Genomic DNA, 20979 nt, shown 5'->3' on the forward strand with positions numbered 1-20979 from the left:
TTCCTATTTTTTTGTGGTTTAAAATAAGTATTAATAGAAATTTTTACAAAAATACCACATATTTTATTGTGGATATTTTTGGTAGAATGTATTCCCTAAATTTCTAGGATTTTTTTTCTAATTTTAGAAATTATTTGAGCATTTTTATGGTTAAAAATGTATTTTTTGCGGGTTTTTTCGCGTATATGCTATCAAATTTCTACCGATTTTCTGTTGAAATGCAGTAGAGGGTAGCATGTTGATGCATGGAATGCTCTCCCGTGTGCGTGGGACCCTCTTCGCCTCTCAAATTTGATTTTCTCTTCTATTTTCCTCCCACGTGTGTGAACGCCTTTTAGTTGGCATAATTTGATTAACTTTTAATCATAATTAACTTTTACTTATGATTAATCAAAAAAGATTAATTAAAAAGTTAATCAATCTCCTCTAACAGAGAAGGAGAGGGTGGTGAGAGAATGGAGTGGAGAAGATGGAGAGGAGTGGAGTGAGGAGTGAAGAGGAGAGGAGAATCAACCTTCTCTCACTCTCAACATTTTTCGCGCAGGCGAGGGGGGGGAGGGCTGCGCTGCAGCCTGCCGGGCAAAATTCGCCCCCCCCATAAAAGGTTTTTTTAAAAAACCTTAGTTATAAAAGTTTTTTTTAAAAGCTTACAAAAAGCTTTACTAAAAAAAAAGAGGCTTTAAAATATATTACAAAATAGTTTTTATTTTTAAAAAATCTTGAAAAAGGGATAAGAGATATTGGAAATTTTTTACCTCTGAGATATTTTATTTTCCCTCTGGAAATTTATTTTTTTCTTGGAATCTCTTGGCTTTCCGCATTCCCGGGAAACCTTTTGGCTTTCTGAATTCCAGAAAATCTTTTGATCTTTCGGATTCCGGAAACTTTTGATCTTTCACATTCTGTTTTTTTTTTGTCTTTTCATTTTCCCGAAACTGTTGGCTTTTCGTATTTTGGGAAAACCGTTGGATTTCGAAATTTATGATCGTTCGTATTCTAAATGCGTTCGGGGTAAATTAAAAATTTAAAAAAATTCATGAAAATTAGTGGAAAATTAGACAAAGGTTATTTTAAATTTTTGGAAAAGGTGGGGTTGGTGTTTGGCATGTGGTGTGTCCATTTGGGCGTCCGTGACCATTCAAATTCCTTTAAAAATATATATTTTGACCCAAAAAATGAGAAAATCCATTAAAATTGTAAATTTTCATTGGATTTGAGAATTGTCGGGTGGAATTGGAAATTTCGTGAACAACGGGATTCTCAGGAAAAATTAGGAAATTTCTAGAAATTATTTTTAAAAATCTTAAAAATTGGTATTTTTTTAAAATATCAATGGTATTTTGGCAAAATTAATTGCTAATTTTTTTTTAAGAAAAATATAGGTTTGGAATGCTATAAGATAGGTTTGGTGGAATTCAAAATTATCGTATTTTGAGGCCCTATAAAATTAGAAAAAATTAGAAAAAAATCATGATAATTCTTTTTCTCAAGAATTTATAAATTTTGAGGATTATTTAATGTTGAAGTACGTTTTCTCATGTTGACATTAGATAGATGCGGGTTATTTGCATATTATAAATACGATTATACCTCGTATTAATAGTTATTTCTATTTGGATTAATTCTAAACGATGTTTTCATGAATTTTTACCATTGTTTAGCCATTCTTTTTGGACATGTTCCTTAATTTCTTTTGATGGCTATAATCTGCGTTCAAAGTGTGTTTCACCTTTGACACTTTTCCATGATAATTTATTTTGCACTTATTTAAGTGTGGTTTATGCTTTATTTCTTAAGCCTAAGACAAATTCTATCATGGGTTAGTTGATCGGTTTGTTTTGGTGGATTTTATTGGATGTTTTCCAAGTTTTATATGGACTCATCAGGTTCTACCTAGATCACTTGTATCTAGGGGTTTTTTAATGAGTGTTACGCACATGTGTTTCACTTGCTTAATTTGGAGTTTTTCTTGAATGTATACTCCGAATTGATGAGTTGGCTACCAATTTTAATGCTTCTTTTGGCGCATGATTAATGTTCATTAGATGGTATGCATTGATTTTTATGATCAACTATGGTTTTCATGGATTCGAGGAGCTTCTATGATTTTATCCATGGTTTTATAAGGATCTTTTGATCTTTTGGATAATTTCATGTGCTTTGAGGGTAGCATTTGCCTTTGTTTTTTGCACTTAATTTTGGAGTAAATTTCTTGTACTCTTGTACATATTCCATCTCGGATACCTAGTTACTTATGTATCTAGGTGAGTTATTTTTCTACCCTAACTTTATTGTGTTTTGGGTAGTTATCATTAGAAAGGCGCCAATAATTCAAAATTCTTTTCTAATGATGTACTCGGAAAGAATTATTCCTTGATGTGGTTTCAGGAATATAGAGAAAGATTTTAGTATGTGAAAGTCTGGGATAAGGCCATTTTATTCCTTTTATACAGGATTTTATTCATATTTCCTAGACGACATACTAGGGAGTTTCAGATTGGTATGTATGGGTGGTATCATGGTGGTATGGGACACTAGTGATCCCTCATATATATTATCTTATGGGATAATTTAGGCTCAAGATTGTTACTTTGCTAACATCACTTAGCATGTTGACCTCAACATTCAAAGACAATCTCATTTTTTGACTTCACTTGAAGTTGTAGTGAAGACATTTTCTAGATAAACTTATTTTATCTCTAGCCTACATGTATTGATGAGTGTAATCTTGTCGGCATATTCACTTGCTGAAATCTTTTTCTTTAGAGTTCAACGAGTTTATGTCGCTGGAAAAGCATCAAATTGGGAAAAATATCTTCCGATGATGGAATTTGCCTATAATAGTTTTAAACATCAGCTATTGGTTTTAGTCCGTTCATGCTTATGTATGGGTATTAACCCAGGGCACCTATTGATGTTGGTCTTAAGGACATTGAGCTTGATGCATCGCAGGATTTCTTGCGTGATATGCAGGAAATGCTGACCGAAGTTCGGGACTCTATCAGGAGTGCTCAGGATAGGACACGTTTTTATGGTGATAGGGGATGCTCATCTCGGTCTTTTGAACCAGGAGCGTTGGTTTATTTTATGTTCCTAAAGATTCTCAGACTTTGTCAAAAGGAAAATGCTCGAATTTATCTCCTAGATATTGTGGTCTATTTCGAGTTATACATCGGATTGGCATGGTTGCGTATGAACTAAAACTACTTCCATAAGTTAGAGTTCATCCAGTCTTTCATGTCAGTAGATTGAAAGGGAAATTGGGAGGTGAGGATAACACAGTTACTCCTCAAGAACTCGTTGAAGTCAAAAATTTATCCTATGTTCCACATGAACCTGAAAAGGTACTTGAATTCAGGGAAAGGAAACTTTGTAGTTGACTAATCCCTGAGGTTAAAATTATGTGGAAAGATAGGGAAATAGAGGTTTTGACTTGGGAGTCGGTTGAGACTGTTCAGTGCAGTTCTCCTTCTTTTCATTGCAAGAGTGCAATGTTTTGAGAGAGGGAAAGTATGTTATATGCACATTATGTGTGCATATACTAGGAGGCTAACCCACATTAGGCTTGTGAGCATGGGAGCATGGGAACAAGCTCTAGTGGAGCATGGGTTAAGACTAACCTTAACAAGCTCTTGTGAGCATGGGAGCATGGGAACAAGCTCTAGTGGAGCATGGGTTAAGACTAACCTTAAGGGTTAAGGTTAGGGTCAGGCATCTAAGGGTCCACATGGGAAATAGAGAAGAGTCAAGAGTCAAGGGAGGCTTGAGGCTTGGAGGCTTGGGAGGCCAAGGCTATGTTATCTTGAGGCTTAGGCTATGGTCTCTTGATGTTAGCTTGAGGCTAGGTTATGTTATGCTCTCTTGTGTAGAGGATCATATCTACTCACCTACCATTTCACACTATAGCTACATGCTATTGGATTGGAGTTATACCTCTTGATGGTATGGGACATCAAGGTAAAGGTATGATGTATTTCATTATATTTCATGTGTGCATCCCTTGGGCTCGGGGGTGGTCGGGTGGATGAGTTTATGCCTGATTTATGCATGTTTATGCATAACAATTATCTAGAGAGATCTTAGGGTTTTAACATATGCTCAGCTGAGGCATATAGGTGTATGGCCAGAGGTGCTGAAGGTCAGTGCTGACTTGAGAGGACAACTGGATCAGATAGGGAGGTTGGGAGGGTGTTGAGGTATCCCCTTGAGTCAGCTGAAAGGCTGGGGACAGCAGCAAAGTTTATTGGTACCCTTGGAACTAGGGTTTTAGTGTCCCCAGTTCTAATCCCATAGTGTTGTTTTCTTCTTGTGTGTTTGTAGGTGGTGTAGTAGAGGCCATCACCCAGCTACCACACATGCTTTGGTGACCCCACTGAGGACCAAAAGGTTATTTAGGGCCTTGATTGCCAAGTGGGAGACCACTTGGGAGTCAGCTCCAAGCCTTTTGATGTGATCATGGACTGTCCAAGGTTTAGGGGAGTTGATGAAGAGGATCCAGCTAGGTGCATCCGTTTTACCTTTGAGGAATAGGGATTGTGAAGCAGAATGGTTGAAGGATTTTTCTTTGTTTCTGGAGGATCATGCATGTAGGTGGTTTGAAGATTTGCCGAACGATGTGAGAGACATTTGAGCATTGTTGGAAGCAAGGTTTCTTCAAAGGTTTGCAAAAATGTTGTCTCCAAATGAAGCTTGGAGGAAGGTAGTCATGAGGACGTGTGATGATGAATGTGTAGCTAATTTTTGGCAAAGATTTTAAAAAGCATGGCATTCATGGGAGAGAGAAATTATGCATGCTAAAGAGGTGTCTTTGCCTAAGTTGTATGGTGGTTATATGAAGATGCTTAAGATGTAGAAATATCAGTCAGTTGAGCCCTATCTTGAGAGAGAAGTTATGCATGCTAAAGAGGTGTCTTTGCCTAAGTTGTATGGTGGTTATATGAAGATGCTTAAGATGTAGAAATATCAGTCAGTTGAGCCCTATCTTGAGAGAGAAGTTGGAATCTAAGAGACTTAAGAGATTTAAAGAAGCTCTTGAGATTGCTTGCGGGAAGGAGAGGAAGCTGAGGTTTTATGCTGGTTTGAGTCGCCCGCCGACTATTCAAGATTTAGAGTTTATAGATGAAACTTATGATAGAGGATTGGTCAAAAGGATTGTAGGTATAGGAAGAAGTTGGGATGTCAGATTTGGTGGAGGATCATGTTGTGTGTCATGTTTCTGTGAGCCTCGATGCAGTGTCATGTGACCTAGAGTTTGATGATGAAGAGGTTGCTGCTAGCACAGTGCTTGAGTGTGAAGAGAATGAAAGCTTGGTTGAGAGTGAAGGTGATCAGCTATTAGATGATGTGGAAGACAATGCATGTGACAATGTGGATTTAGGTTAGGTGAGCTTGGATGAGGCTGAATATGTTGTGCAAGGTATGAAGAGATGCCTAAGGTCTTGAAGTTGAAGATGCCAAAAGGAGGTGGCAGTGAAGAGATAGAAGTGTCTGAGGTTTTTTAGAGTGATAAGAGTGTGTGGACATGGCTACTGACACGTGCTTTTTGTTTTTTTCCTTCTTTGTGTGATGATGATGATTTGTCTTCCTTGGATGGTTTGGGAGATGATTCCTTTGAGGAAGAGAATATGGAGGTTGTTTGCTCTGAGCTTATTGAGCACAAGGGTGTGAGTGACATAACTTGTTGACATGGCTGATAGGTGCTTTTTGTTTTTTTCCTTCTTTGTGTGATGATCATGATTTGCCTTCTTTGGATGGTTTGGGAGATGATTCCTTTGAGGAAGAGAATATGGAGGTTGTTTGCTCTGAGCTTGCTAAGCACAAGTGTGTGAATGGCATAATTGGTTGATAGAGATAGGTCATACTTTGAGTATAAGGATGAAGCGGGAAATGTTGAGCATTGTTCAAGGAAGACCTTGTAATTGTGCCTCATAGCGGGTTGTTAGGTGCGGTTGTTGTAGAGAGCATAAAGGATATTTTTTTGTTTGATAATGATAATGCATACAATGATATTGGTGTGAGTGCTTATGAGAGGATTTGCAGGTATAGAAAGCGCAAATGATGGGTCATGATAAAGAAGATGATTTGGGTGTTTTTTTTCACAGATGTGTGCCTTAGTTTGGGCAAATGATGCCATTTAACCCAGGGGGATGGGCTACCATAAAATCTCTTTGTGCATGGTATGTGTTTTCATTGTGGCAATTGGTCTTGGAAAGATGGAGCTGTAGGTTGCCAGGAAGGAGACTTGCAGCAAATGAAGAATGAAAACATGAATGTTTTCATCCAGGGGGTTGGGCTATATGTGAGGGGAATCCCGAGCCCACCCAAAGCACAATGTATAGATGTAAGAAGTGTACACATGATAGTATGAAATGGGTCCTAGATGGTGAAAGCAACGTGGTGGCCAAGAGGATAAGCACATGTGCGCTAATAGAAAATGGAAAGCACATGGAAGATTCAAGGAAGACGGGTAGAGAATTGTTTTAGAAGAAATTGAGGCGACGGCGGGGTTCAAGAAGCACAATTAAGTTTTATTACGGGACTCTCCAAGACGTGGTGGCTAGAGATCACTAGAGAGAGAGGAGAGCACTAATTGCAATGGAGTGGACTCCTGCATTTCCATTTTCTTTGTGAGGGTTATAGGCTAGAGTACTTGCATTTTTTCAAGTTTGCAGAAGAGGAGAAGAGAATGCAGTGAGAGGGGAGCTGTTTGGATCAGAGTAGAGACAGAGCTAGAGACCAAAGTCAGCCCAGGAGGTGTGTCCCCTGGGACTTTTGTGCAGCGCCTTTATTAGAGACTTGATCCATTTCGATTCGTCCTCAACAACTAGCTGTTAAAGCTTATGCTTTGAAGTGTTGTCGCTAAGGTCTTCCTGAGGGGGATCCTTAGGTTTTGTGTTTTCTTTTGAAATGTTTGTGCCGCCCAAGTCTCAGGGTTGTTGAGATGCTAATATGATTTTGTATATGAATAAGATAGAGAGTTGGGTTTATGATTTTGTATATGAATAAGATAGAGAGTTGGGTTTATGTCAGTTGTGTCAGTTTGTGAATGGATACATAGTCTTCTGTTTTAATGTTTTAGCTGTGATATGTGTGTTGTTTTCATTAAGTTTATGAAGGTTGAACCCCTGAGGGTGTCAATCTGATGATTGGGAAGCTATTTCTGGGTCAATTTTCAGTCAACATTTGTTGGGAGGGTACAGAGTCAGTTCTGAGTTAACTGAGAGAAGTTAGTCACGGACATTTGTAAAAGGGGTCTTACATACAATGTTCAAGAATTTGGTCTTTGCAAAAGCAAAACAACTTGGGTTTGATCATTCCTCACGCATTGTTGTTGTGCATTAATTAACTGAGAGAAGTTAGTCACGGACATTTGTAAAAGGGGTCTTACATACAATGTTCAAGAATTTGGTCTTTGCAAAAGCAAAACAACTTGGGTTTGATCATTCCTCACGCATTGTTGTTGTGCATTAATTATCCCCCCTTCGGCTTGTTTCAATTTTTAGGATGTCGGCTTTGGATGTGCAATCTTTCCATGTGCATCTATCCTTCATATAGATGAGTAACATTGCTTAGTGCTCACGCATCCGTCCGTTTGCCCACCGTGGTGAGTCACCCCTCCTTCCCTGCCTGCCCAAGGACTTTGCTCTACATTTTAAAGACCAAGCAAAGTGTTTGGTTGGGTAAGTGGGACAAGAGTCCTTGGCCACTTTTAACTAGGGACAAGAGTGTTCGCTCTCACAAAAAAATCTGGGCATATGCCATCGATGATCCATGGCCAATAGACAAGCCATTAAAAAAATATATACGCAAAGGGGGATATGCCATGGCCGATATATGTAAAGATTTAATACCAAAAGGGGCATATGCCATGGCCAATACATGTAAAGATTTAATACCTCCAGGAGAAACCAGGGCAAGAAAGAAAAATAAGGGCAAGAAAAGACTCGAGAAGCAGAATAAAGGGAAAAGGGAGGCAAAGGATCTGGCTACAAGGAGGGAGGGCCATCCATTTCGATGACACCGTAGCTACATCCATCGCCATCGCCAATCACTCATCTGTTGTCTTTTTTCTTCTCGTTTCTTTCTACCCCACTCTTTGTCTGTCCCGGAACTTGCAAGTAAGTACGTTTTTCACTGTTTGCTTTTAACTGTCGCTCAAAAGCAGTTGGGAGCTGGGACTCCCTGAATCTCCTCTGCTTTTTAGCGTTTATCCCAAAAACTACAAGCAAAAAGGACACCCTTTTCCTCCTGTGTAATGTAGCATCTCTTTCCCACGTTCATCTGAATGCTCAATATTTGCTGCAGCCCATCTCAAAAGCTGAGCTTAACCAAGCATCTGGGTATACTTTTCACCTCATTTCGGGTACTCAGTCTCTCTTTTTCTTCTTGAAAGCCCCATCACCCATTTCAGAATGTGAGCTCTCTCGGTTTTTTCTCCTGAAATTCCTATCGCCCATCTCAGAATTTGAGCAAATCTGCTCATCTCAAGCATTTGGGTCTTCTTTGATGGGTCTCTCTCTTTGCCCTTGAAAGCCGCCCATTTCTTTCAAGAGGCCCATAATCAGGAGCAAATCTGCTTTCATTTGCTCTCCCTTGAAGGCTTTGAGGTTGGCTTTGTGCTTACTCTTCTCTTTGCAATGGCCTCTGGATCTGATGCCAATGGAGACTTTGCCACTAAGGCTACCCCCTCTTCCACAGTGCCTGCCATTGCCCACCCCACCCCTGAGGATGCCTTTGGTGTAGCTGCAAACATCAAGTACCATGCCCAATTCTCCCCCCACTTTTCTCCCATCAAGTTTGAGCCAGAGCAGGCTTTCTATGCAACTGCAGAGAGCGTTAGAGACACTCTAATTCAGGTTTGTTATTGAAGCTTCCCTGTGGTCTAATCACAGCTTTCCAACCTCTTCGTTTGTCATCAATTTATAGTTTTGGGTCATACTGAATGGCAATTCAGCGATCTGTTCTGCCACATTATGCCTTTTTCGTGGGTAATTTAGAGACTCCCGTGTTAATAGTAAGGTTTTTATTTTCTCACAGAGATGGAACGAAACTTATATCCACTTCCATGAAACGGATCCGAAGCAGACTTACTACTTGTCTATGGAATACTTGCAAGGCAGAGCGCTTACAAATGCTGTGGGCAACCTTGGTTTGACAGATGCCTATGCTGCAGCTCTCAACAAACTTGGTTACGAGATGGAGAGCATTGTTGAGCAGGTGGCTCCTGTTGCTTATCTCATTTTCCATGCATTTTAACTGTTAGTGTAGGTCATCTGGGATATTTAAATGAAACCTTTTATGTGCTGATGTTCATGCAGCTATTCATTATGCTGGCTTTAAAGCCTGTTTCAAGGCTGTGTGCAGAAACAATGCTTGCCCGTTAGTGCAGACACATCGAGGCCGCCTGTCGGGCAATCTCGGGGCAGATTCAGGCTACCTGTGAGAGATGGACAGGCAATCCTATCCATCCAAGTCCTAGAAGTATATTGAGAAGTTCTAGGAGAGTTTTATCACAGGAGCTTGAGGAAGCGTGCGTAGGTTGATTACACGTAAAGGGCATCCCTAGTAAGAAGACCCTTCATGACCGCTGGAAAGGCAAGCTTGACCATTCAAGCAGGGATGCATGTGTATCCAGCCTTATTTTCATTGGTAAAGGAGCCTTGCATATCTGTCCTCCTGCGAATAATCAATTCCATTCACATAGTGGCTAATTTGAACCACTTTAGGTTTGCTTCTATAGTGCAGTATTAAGATTCTGTAGCGGCATGAAGCTCTAACCCATATGTTGGATTTTCCCTCAAGGAAGTTTTGAAGCTAGTTGATGGGAGGTGGTTCATCTGTGCACCTTTGAATCATCGAGTATCACTACGTATAGTTTTGTAAAGATGGAGGAGGCGTGTTCTCACACTTTTGGTTGTCTTGCTAATTTTACCACGTCAACTTCCTCTCCTTATTTTTGTGTTTGTGATCTTCAGGAGAGAGATGCGGCTCTTGGAAATGGAGGTCTTGGAAGACTTGCCTCTTGTTTCTTGGACTCCATGGCAACCCTGAACCTTCCTGCTTGGGGTTATGGACTTCGGTATAGGTTTGGTTTATTCATGCAGAAAATCACCAGCAAGGGCCAAGAAGAGTATGCAGAAGATTGGCTGGAGGTACTTTTCTTCTTACACCTTCATCACTCAGAAGAGAGAGAGAGAGAGAGAGAGAGAGAGAGAGAGAGAGAGAGAGAGAGGATCTTAAGGGTCTCTGAGACCAGAATGAGTTACAATGGTTCCATGAGGTAACTAGATCATGGGGCAAAAAAAGAAACAACTAGCTACATATACAATAGTGATCATGTGAAAAGACAAGATAATCATCTCTGAGAGAGAGAGAGAGAGAGAGAGAGAGAGAGATCTATGTAACTCTTGTGCTCTTTGACTGGCCTGCAGAAATTCAGTCCCTGGGAAGTTGTGAGGCATGACATTATGTATCCTGTGCGCTTTTTTGGTGAAGTCCAAGTTCAATCTGATGGCAGGTAATTGGCACATTATATATGTATGCACAGAGAGAGAGAGAGAGAGAGAGAGAGAGAGAGAGAGAGAGAGATTTTATAAACGTCTACTCAAGACTCAATGGGTCTATATGACCAAAAAGTGTTACATATGTTCCATGTGTAAATTATAAACGTGGAAACAACAAAGTGCGAAGGAAAAGAAAATGGGTAGACCTCACATGTACAATGAACGAACGCGGCTCATCATGTGTCATCCTTTTTTGATATAGTATACACTGGTTGAGGTGGTGCTGCACTATGGTGATAGAAAATGTACCCTAATTGGGATGCTCATGGACATGGTCTTCTTCTGCAGTTGCCTAAAGGGCAAGTTACGGGGGTGTGTGGGCCAGAAGGGCAGTATTTGGGCAGCCAGTGCTCATGGTCAGGACAGGTGTGGGAAGACTTTTGCACATTTATCGTAGTTGTGGAGATGATCAGCCCTGAAAGCACCTATAAATAGGCAGGTAGAGGGTCATCCTCAAGTGTGAGAGACAGGGTTTACAGGCTAGAGACTCAGGCAGCAACAAAGGCATCTCATCAGCACTTTGCATAGTCTTGATATACAGATCCCAGATAATATTTTCATGTTCTGGCATTATACCATAGGTTAGGTTCTCTATTGTGTACTTGTAGTTCATTATGCATGTGATTAGCATTTCTTAATGATTTTTAAATAGCATTAACTTTCTCTCAGAGCCTAGGGCAGTCCTTTGTCTAGGTGGTTACCTAGGGAGTCCTACAACAAGCTTGCGAAGGGGTTTGCAGGCAGTTATGGGCAGCCCAGGTCGTTTTTGCATGTAGTCCTTGTGCTAGGTTTTTTTTCCCAATTGTTTTCCATTACACCATGGTTTTTCCAACCTTAGGGACAATAACCTTTGCTGCATTAATTAATTTCATGTACTCTTTCACACATATAGCCCTATTTAATTTTTCTGCCACGTGAACCTTATGAATTGTGTCCCAAACAATTTTGCCCTTTAATTAATTAATTCTTTCAACTCTAATTTACACATTTCTTCAAAGGCTAATGTGCACACACGTGTGTACATGTGCATATGTGCACACAGGCACTCCTAGGTCTTAATTAATTTTTCCATGTATGTGACCTTTAGTAATTATGGTCAAAACCAATGCTCCTACCTTAGTAAAATTATTTACAAGGCTTACTCATAATTACACGTGCACACACCCAAATTTGGACATCTTCTTTCTCCTACATGTGCACACGTAAAGTAACAAAATTTTTATTTGATGATTTCTACAAAGGGTAAGAGGGATCTTACAAATAGGTGCTTGGAGGTGCTGAGGACATGGACCATTAGTTGAGACACAAGTTGGGCACCATATGAGGGCCTTTTTGATGACTTTTTGGGATCATAAAAGTCCTTACTGATTTGAATACGACTTGTTGTCAATTCCCTATAGAAAGGAAGGTCAAGGGTCATTCATATGCATCTCCTTGCACATGCCACACATAGATGTCAATACCACTGGCTAGAAAGCAATCGCCAACTCCCAAATTCAAGCATCTAGAGATCACCACAGAACCTGTGGATCAGCAAGTCAACTTTGTATGCATCAATAGATAGGTATGCATAACCAGGACCTTGGTCAAGATCCAAGTTCATCATTGTAAATATTCATGTTCTGTGATATACAATAGATTAGGTCTATCTCTTCTTTTGTATTATGCTTTGCTAAGCTTTGATTAGCAGTAGCATCTCATTTGCGTAGTGTTAAGCATACGTTTAAGTCTTTCTGCTGCGTCACTCGTGTGACATCTCTGGTCATGCATAGCCTGTATAGTCGTGCCTCCTGTGGTATGCCCTCTGCTCTCCAGTCTCTATCCGGATGAAGTGGGAAGACTCTGTCAGCTGACCAATGGCAATCCTCAAGGCAAGGGATGTGCGTATATAGAACGCCAGGTTTTGCAATGAAGCCATCCTCCGTAACTTTCAATTATGCTCTCTGTAAAACTAGAGCTTCATGGGAAGGCTGATGGAGATAACCATGTTTGGACGTGTGTGTATAGATTGCCAGGTTTCTCAATGAAGCCAATCTCTATAACTTTCAAAATTGCTCTCTGTAAAATAAGATCTTGGGAAGCCTGATGGAGATAGCCATGTTTGCCTTCTGTGAAGGCCAGCTAGGTCTAGGCAGATGATGCAGTTGATTTCCTGCGAAGAGAGATCTAGGACAGTGCATTTAAGCCTTTCTGAAAGAAGGGGAGGCGATCCACCTGGAGACCATAGGAATTGAACCTGAGGGTGATGGGAGAAAACCAACATGTATGATGTTCCTCCTTTGCCAGCTGCCTGGAAGACTGAAGTGCCAATCTTAGGTGACAGTCTCTATCTGGCGCGTATACATTGGTACTCGTAAGTGATGGTCTGGAGACTTGAAAAGAGCATCAAGGACCAAGGGGTTCACCCTAAACTCAGCAAGGATAATCTCATGTGGCACTGATGTCTTACTCCGGATCATGCTGGAAAACATTATCACCTGCAATCTCTGAATCCTCCTCCAGTTTGCCTCATCCAAATCTGGACCCCCAAACAAGGTACCATACATCACTACAAGTCTCACCAAGTGTCAAACAACCAGCTCTTAGAGAGAGAGAGAGAGAGAGAGAGAGAGAGAGAGAGAGACCTGCAATGTTGAGCAGGCGAAAATGGGTTGGTGGTGAAGTGCTGCAAGCTCTGGCTTATGACATACCCATTCCTGGTTACAATACAAAAAATACTATAAGCCTCCGAATCTGGGATGCAAAGGCATCTGCTAAAGACTTTGACTTGTATGCTTTCAATGAGGGGCAGCACGACAAAGCAGCATATCTACATTCGAAGGCCTCTCAGGTACTGGTATTTCATGCATGTAAGGAGATTGTTTTTGTAATTGATGTAATCTTAATGGGTAATGGATCATTAAAACTCCAGATATGTACTATATTGTACCCCGGGGATGCCACAGAAGAGGGGAAGCTTCTTAGGTTGAAGCAGCAATACTTTTTATGCAGTGCTTCCTTGCAGGTATCAAATTTAAGCTCTCAACGCTTGTTTCTATACATGTACACATTTAAACTATGAGCTTCTCTAATTTGTAATGGAGCTTGAGGCTTGCAAGTGTTTTGTTAGGACATAATTGCAAGGTTTAAAGAGAGGCGCCTGAAAAACACAGCTCTGGATTGGAAAGTTTTCCCGACCAAAGTTGCTGTGCAAATGAATGATACACACCCTACATTAGCTATACCTGAGCTAATGCGTCTCCTCATGGATGTAGAAGGGCTGGGATGGAATCAAGCATGGGCTGTAACAAGCAGGTGTGTACCATGTGCCTTTGAGCTTTAATGTGAGGCTGATCACTTTGGATTTGATTAGATTGAAACATGTGGGTTCTTGTGTGGCTTTGTACATGTGCTCAGCACTGTGGCATATACAAACCATACAGTACTTCCAGAAGCACTGGAGAAGTGGCCACAGAGTGTGATCGCAAAGCTTCTGCCTCGGCATATGGAAATCATAGCTGAAATTGATAAGCAGGTTTGCCATCTCATCTGTTATCGAAAACTTAAAGATGCAAGGTACATCGGAGCTGCAGTCGTGTGAGAATCACAGCCTAGTGTGTTAGGCCTGCTAGGCAGGGTGTTTTACAGGCTCTTGCCCAAGTCCCTGAAGAAGTCGTTAGTTCGAACCCCGACGTCTCCTGGAAAAAAAAGAAAGAATAGACTGGTTTGTCTGAAGACTGATACAAATTTTATTTGATTATTTTGCTGTGCAGTTTCAAGCTCTGTTACACTTGAAAAGACCAGATCTTGAACGTAAGCTTGCTGATTTGAGAGTGATCGACTATTCAAATCCACAGAAGGTTCTAGTCCGTATGGCGCATTTGTGTGTGGTCTCCTCTCACACTGTAAGTCTGTCTTTAGTTTACTGCAAATGCAGATCCGTGCATGTGTATGTGCATGCACCTGTGTATATACATCTGTCGTAAGTGCCTGCAAGCGTGTGTTGAATGTGTGTGCGCTTGCGTCTGAATGTTTGTGCACATTTGTGTGTGCGCATGCGTCTGAATGTTTGTGCACATACACATGTGTGTATACGTGCATATGTGCTGTGTATGGGTTTGCTTGTGCATGGATCTTTGACAAGTAATACTGACTGTTATTCCAGGTAAATGGTGTTGCTGAACTCCACAGTAATATCTTGAAGGATGAACTCTTTGCTGACTTCTACTCATTGTGGCCAAGCAAGTTTCAGAACAAGACAAATGGGATAACACCCAGACGTTGGTTGCGCTATTGTAGCCCTGAGCTGAGTACTATTATCACGAAATGGTTGCGAACAGATGAATGGGTCACGAACCTTGACCTTCTAACAGGGCTTCGTCAGGTATGTGATGTTTCATGTTTAGCGCAATTAAAATCTGGAGACTACAAGGGAGAGCACTCTATAAGGGGAAAGGTCGGCTGAAGCGCACAGGATTTGTATCAACCTAAAAGCCATTAAAAAGATTTGCAAATTAGTCTGGATAATGTGCAAGGGGCGGTGGGGGCTTGGACCGCCATATGGGTTATGGCTTGTAACCAGCCTTACTTGCTCTTTCTTTTGTCTACATGCTGTTTGTGCTGATGCTCCACATCTTACCTGCAAGAGTGCCATCATTCTATTTTCTAAATAGATGTCTTGTTGGAATGTGCTAGTTTGCTGATGACAAACAGCTTCAAAGTGAGTGGGCACAGGCTAAGCAAACCAACAAGATTCGTCTGGCAGATTACATACTTGAGGTGACCGGAATTGAGGTGGATCCAAGCACTTTGTTTGATACCCAAATCAAGCGCATACATGAATACAAGAGGCAGTTCATGAACATCATGAGTGTGATTTATCGATACAAGAAAATCAAGGTAAAAAAATAATAAACTTTTTTGAGCATCCTTGGTGGTGTGGAGCTAGATGGTCTGACATCTTGCCTACACTTTCAAAATGAAGGAAATGACTCTGCAACAAAGAAAGGCAGTTGTGCCACGCACTGTAATGATTGGCGGAAAGGCCTTTGCAACGTATGCTCAGGCGAAAAGGATTGTCAAGCTTGTAACCGACGTTGGAGCTCTTGTGAACAAAGACCCTGAAGTTGGGGGTCTGCTCAAGGTTGGTAAACAATCCACACAACTGCCTTAGTAAAAGAGAGATTTAAGAGAGTTTTTTTTGTTTGCTTAGCGACTGCTTGAAAAAATTGGCCCAAGTAAAAACATCTCATTTTTATTCTCTCTTTTTGGTTCTTTAGTAGATGGTGGTATAGTTTTCTTTCTTTCTTTCTTTCTTTCTGCTTCTCTCTCTCTCCTCTCTCTCTCTCTCTCTCTCTCCCCCCCCCCCCCCCCCCCAAGAATGTCCTCTATAAAACCTTTCTTTTATTTGTTTGGTGAGATTACTCTCTCTCTCTCTCTCTCTCTCTCTCTCTCTCTCTCTCTCTATACCCTACAAAGGCAGGCCCCTTATAGAGAAATTTTCTTCTCTGATGAGTTTATGTAAAGCACCACGCCCAAGGTGAAGAACTATAACTTAGCTTGAATGCAACCATGGTGGTTTTTGCAGGTTGTTTTCATTCCCAACTACAACGTAACGGTAGCTGAGCTTGCCATTCCTGGGAGTGAGTTATCACAACATATAAGTACTGCAGGCATGGAAGCCAGTGGGACGAGCAACATGAAGTTTGCTCTAAATGGGTGTCTTATCATTGGCACTCTTGATGGAGCAAATGTGGAGATTCGGGAGGAGATTGGAGAGGAAAACTTCTTCTTATTTGGGGCACGGGCTGATGATATATTAAGGCTGCGAAAGGAGAGAGAAGAAGGCAATGTACGGTGATGTTGGGATTTTGTGGGATTTTCCCTCGTTGAAGTTGATGGTAACTGAGGCTGGTTACAGATGTTCCTCCGCCCGCCAGAGTGGGAAGATCCATCTTGGCCGCCTGTCAATGATGGACGAGCAAGATCGCTTGTCAACTCCCCGCTTGTCCCCAAGGGTGGGGGAAAATCTGCACCTGACCTGAGCTACTATCATGAAATTGTTTGGGTTCTAATTGCAAACTTACATGCTACCTTTACAGTTTAAGCCGGATCCTCGCTTCCAGGAAACAAAGGACTTCATCAAGAGTGGTGTGTTTGGTGACTATGACTATCAGCCTCTTCTTGATTCTCTGGAGGGTAATAGTGGGTTTGGAAGAGGGGACTATTTTTTGGTTGGTTATGACTTCCCATCCTACTTGGAAGCTCAAGCCAAGGTTGATGAAGCCTACAAGTAAGTGTTCTGATTTCACAAACTCGCTATCAGCCTCGGTATAAAGCCGAGATATTACCCTTGTATTTGTCCTGCTATATTTTGTGCACATTTTCAAACTGCTGTGCCAACTGGTCTTGCAGGGACAAAGCGAAATGGACCAAAATGTCTATCTTGAGTACTGCAGGGTCGGGGAAGTTCAGTAGTGACCGGACTATTCAGCAGTATGCGAATGATATTTGGCACATTCAAGAATGCCGAGTTCCATGAACAGTTGCCGAAAGGGGAGTCCTTGATAACCCACTTGAGTTGGAAGGGTGGTATCCCCAGGTGTGTGAGTGTGACTCTCCTCCCCCCCCCAAACAAAAAACCACTAGAATTCCTTGTATATCGACCCTACCCCTGAGAATGCTGGGCATCTTCAGGTAGCAGCTATGACTGATTGTGATGCACTTGTAACTTGGCTGCGAGTGTGAAGGTCTTAGACCCCACGTTGGAGAACTTCAAAGACCTTATGTTGGCGAACCTTTGTCATCCCTTTGCAATTTTGGCAGGTTGTATTCTTGATTTTTCATGTTAAAATCTACGTACATGAAGAAGGGTGCATTTGGCTCTGCCAGGTGAGTCTCTCTCTCTCTCTCTCTCGGCTCTTTGGCGACCCCAGACCATGACGATATTAATACAATCCTCTCTCTTAATCAAGTGCCCTTGATTAAGAGAGGATCTTTTAAGTATCTCAAAAGGTCCAAGTTGTTAACTTCCCACACAATCTTCCAACAAGTGAACTCAATTGCACCATTGATGGCATTGTTACACTATAAATGAACATGAGTTGCAAAAAGTAACAATGCAAAGACCTCAAGCCAAAAGAGAAGAAGCAAACAAAAAAACAGAAGCACACAAGGCAAATATGCGTTCACATTCTTGAGGCTTACATGGTTCTATAGCTAGTTGTTGAAATACTAATTGCACAACAATTCATTGTAAGGCTAATTCGTAGCTTGATCGAACATCCAGCTTGGAAGCAAATCGAAGGCTAGGCATATAATGGTTGCAAAGTCTGATTCCATTAGCGAATCTTAAGGGCAAGGCCAACACTTGGCATATAATGGTTGCAAAGTTTGATTCCATTAGCAAATCTTGAGGGCAAGGTGTAGCAATTACTAGCTTTATGTAAGGACTTAAATCTTGCCTTAAACCACAGTTGCTTAAACTGTTAAAGGATTGGAGAAAATAAGCATTGTTGGTTTTTGAATATGGTCAATACACTAAACAATGGGGGTAAGTTGCCTTGAGACAAAGGTGTGTGTCTAGATTGAGAAGCACTTGACCACACTAAGGTATGCATATTGATTTTATGAGGTGTGCATTTGAGTTTATGAGGTGTGCATTTGAGTTGTGTGGGAGTTGTCACAAACTAGCTAACCTAAGGGATGAGCACCATGATTAAATGCTAATAAAGATCAACTCTTAATCAAAGACATTAAACATCACTAATTTTTATATAAATTCATATCCTAAGGAAATGACAAAAAAGGTGCTCCAAGATCTTCTACTGATAGAAGATGAAGTTGGCAACAAAGGCCTTCAACAACTCGAGAATATAATGTTTGGAGAGGTTCATAGACACATTTTGCCCACCCTCCAACAAATGTGCATTGATCAAAAGCTAGGACGGAAGGGCAAATCTTCTAGGTAGGCTCTATGACACTTTGAATGAATCTAGGGGATAAATATGGTAAGCAACACTGTTGAACAAATCGTTTTAGGAACAAGGCTCTAAACAAAAATATATTCTTATCTCCCTATAGATATGTTCATAGACACATGAGCCACCACTCTGATCAAGCTAGGGTTAATTCAGTCTAGAAAATGGATAAATGTAAAGTATGCTAATGGAGCAAGAGGGTTAATTACATAATCAGTTGTAATAGTTATCTTGATCAATAACCTAATTTTTCTAGTTAGGTTATATGCCCATGAAAAACATGATTATGATGTTCTTACTGGAACAAATTTCATGTTCAACTTTGAGATGAGGATGAAAGGAATGGCCACCCTCACTAGCACAACTTTCGTAATAGTTATCTTGACCAATAACCGAAATTTTTAAGTTAGGTATATGCCCACGAAAAACATGATTATGATGTTATGATTGGAACAAATTTCGTGCACAACTTTGAGATGTGAAGATTTGAGGATGAAGGGAATGGCCTCGATTGAGGATATGGACAACCGTAGCCACAGCCTCTCCCCAAAGTGGACGAGGAAGGTTACGATGCTCCAACATCGTCCTCACCACATCTCCACCATAGTTCGGTTCTTTGGCTCATCCACTCCATTATCTAAAGGAGGCTCAATATTGGCTAGCTCCTGCTTGATGCCATTCTTTGCACAAAACCACACAAAAGCATTGGAAGAGAACTCCCTTTCTTTGTCAGCCGCCCGAACAGTCTTCACCTTCAATCCACTCCTTTTCCACCAAAGCATACCAGTCCTTGAACCGAGTGAAGGCTTGGTCCTTATGTGGCAGAAAGTACATCCATGTGAACTTGCTACAATCATTCAGCATGAAATACAAGGCTCCTCCCAAAGATGGGGTCTACATAGGCCCACATAAGTCAGTGTGAACCAACTCCAGTGGTTTCGAAGCCCGCGTGGTAGCTTGCTTCAGAAAAGTCTCCCCATGCTGCTTCCCATGAAGGCAAGAACTGCAGTGTGAAAAGATGCAAGGGGAGAAACGAGATTGAGCTCTTGCAAGTACACACACACTCACAAACCCTAGAAGAGAACACACAAGGTGAGAGACTGAAAATTGTTCTTCTTCTCCAACAAAAGAGGTCTACCAAAGAGATAAAGTGACTGACACACATACTAGAGTATATACAAGCAGTCCATAATGTGAACACACCAAAGTGAAGTGGGTAGATGTGGACTAGTCGGTGTAGTCCAACTGTAGAATCTTTGGCGGAAATATGTCAGTGGTAGCTACCAAACCCGCCAGTGATGTAAATGTCAAACGGCCATGCAGGCGCCTCATGAGTGTCAGCTCATGTTGAGCTTGACATCTCAACACTCCCCCTCAAGCTCAACTCCAGCTCGTGAACTCCAAGCATATCTCAAAATCTGCAGAGCTTCTCAGCTCCCAAGGCCTTCGTGAAGATGTCAGCGACTTGATTCTGTGTGGTGCTGACGTAGGCCAAGTCGATGTTGCCTACCAAGACTCTCTCCTTGATGAAGTGGTAGTGTACCTCAATGTGTTTCATCTGCGCATGGAAAACTAGTTCCTGACCAACTGTATATTACTAAGATTGTCACAATATATGACAACCTTTCTCTCCACATGCAACCCCAAATCAACACAAGTAGCTTGCATAACCAAACTACCTCACACGTTGCCACCATAGCTCCTCTGTACTCTGCCTCTGTAGTACACGACAAGGCAATTGTGCGCTGCTTCTTGTTGCTCCATGTCATAGTAGCAAAACATAAATCCACTGGTAGATCTCTTGTCTGAGATGCTAACTGCCCAATCTGCATTAATGTACCCATATAGCTCCAATGGTACACCTGCTGCTAAAACAATGCATAATCAACAATGGGCCTCAAATACCTAAGTGTGCGTTGCACACTGTCAAGATGTGGTTTGTGTGGAACCTACATAAATTGGCTCTCTAAGCCAACAGTGTAACTCAAATATGGCATGCTAATCACAGGACATGGATCAAACTCCCCACAATCTTCGTGTACATAGTGGAGTCTCCAACACATAACTTACTTCCTCACCGAGCTTGCCATTTTGATCTAATGACACTGAGATTGGCTTACAACCAGCCATACCATACTTGGACAACATGTCCAATACATACTATCTCTAATACCATCAGGTGCGTGAATGACCTCAATGCCCAAAACGTAGCGTAGATCTCCCAAATCCTTCATGTCAAACTTCCTTTTGAGAAGACTTTTGATATCCTCAATCTCTTCCAAGCTGTCACCCCCAACAATAAGATCATCTACATAGATGGTGATGATCACAATACCCTTATCACTCTTGCGCACATACAAAGAGTGATTTGCACCTGCCATATGAAAACCAATAGTGACAAGATACTCAACAATCTTGTCATGCCATGCTTGTGGAGCTTGCTTCAGCCCATACAAGGC

The 20979-nt window shown here is 41.3% G+C and overlaps 1 protein-coding gene across 1 annotated transcript; it reads left to right on the top strand.

The window, feature by feature from the left end:
• The first annotated feature begins 7856 nt into the window (after positions 1–7856).
• LOC147634330 (alpha-glucan phosphorylase, H isozyme-like) lies at positions 7857–17425 on the top strand. Its single transcript, XM_086805482.1, has 15 exons — positions 7857–8855; positions 9037–9216; positions 9975–10151; positions 10431–10516; positions 13203–13392; positions 13474–13566; positions 13672–13856; positions 13959–14076; positions 14315–14446; positions 14707–14925; positions 15237–15440; positions 15526–15684; positions 16129–16392; positions 16643–16833; positions 16956–17425. Exons 1-15 carry the CDS (start codon positions 8637–8639, stop codon positions 17080–17082), a joined length of 2544 nt encoding a protein of 847 aa, XP_086661608.1. The 5' UTR covers positions 7857–8636; the 3' UTR covers positions 17083–17425.
• Positions 17426–20979: the final 3554 nt, after the last annotated feature.

The sequence above is a fragment of the Cibotium barometz genome, chromosome 11 (genome assembly GCF_041138505.1).
Source record: "Cibotium barometz isolate CiBa-2024 chromosome 11, ASM4113850v1, whole genome shotgun sequence".
NCBI lineage: Eukaryota > Viridiplantae > Streptophyta > Polypodiopsida > Cyatheales > Cibotiaceae > Cibotium > Cibotium barometz.

What these genes read in the sequence shown, in the direction of transcription:
- LOC147634330 (XM_086805482.1), top strand. Translation starts at nt 8,637, where the DNA reads ATGGCCTCTGGATCTGATGCCAATGGAGACTTTGCCACTAAGGCTACC. An exon ending in TATGCAGTGCTTCCTTGCAG is followed by an intron (nt 13,567 to 13,671) that starts GTATCAAATTTA and finishes GTGTTTTGTTAG; the next exon opens with GACATAATTGCAAGGTTTAA. An exon ending in TAGCTGAAATTGATAAGCAG is followed by an intron (nt 14,077 to 14,314) that starts GTTTGCCATCTC and finishes TTTGCTGTGCAG; the next exon opens with TTTCAAGCTCTGTTACACTT.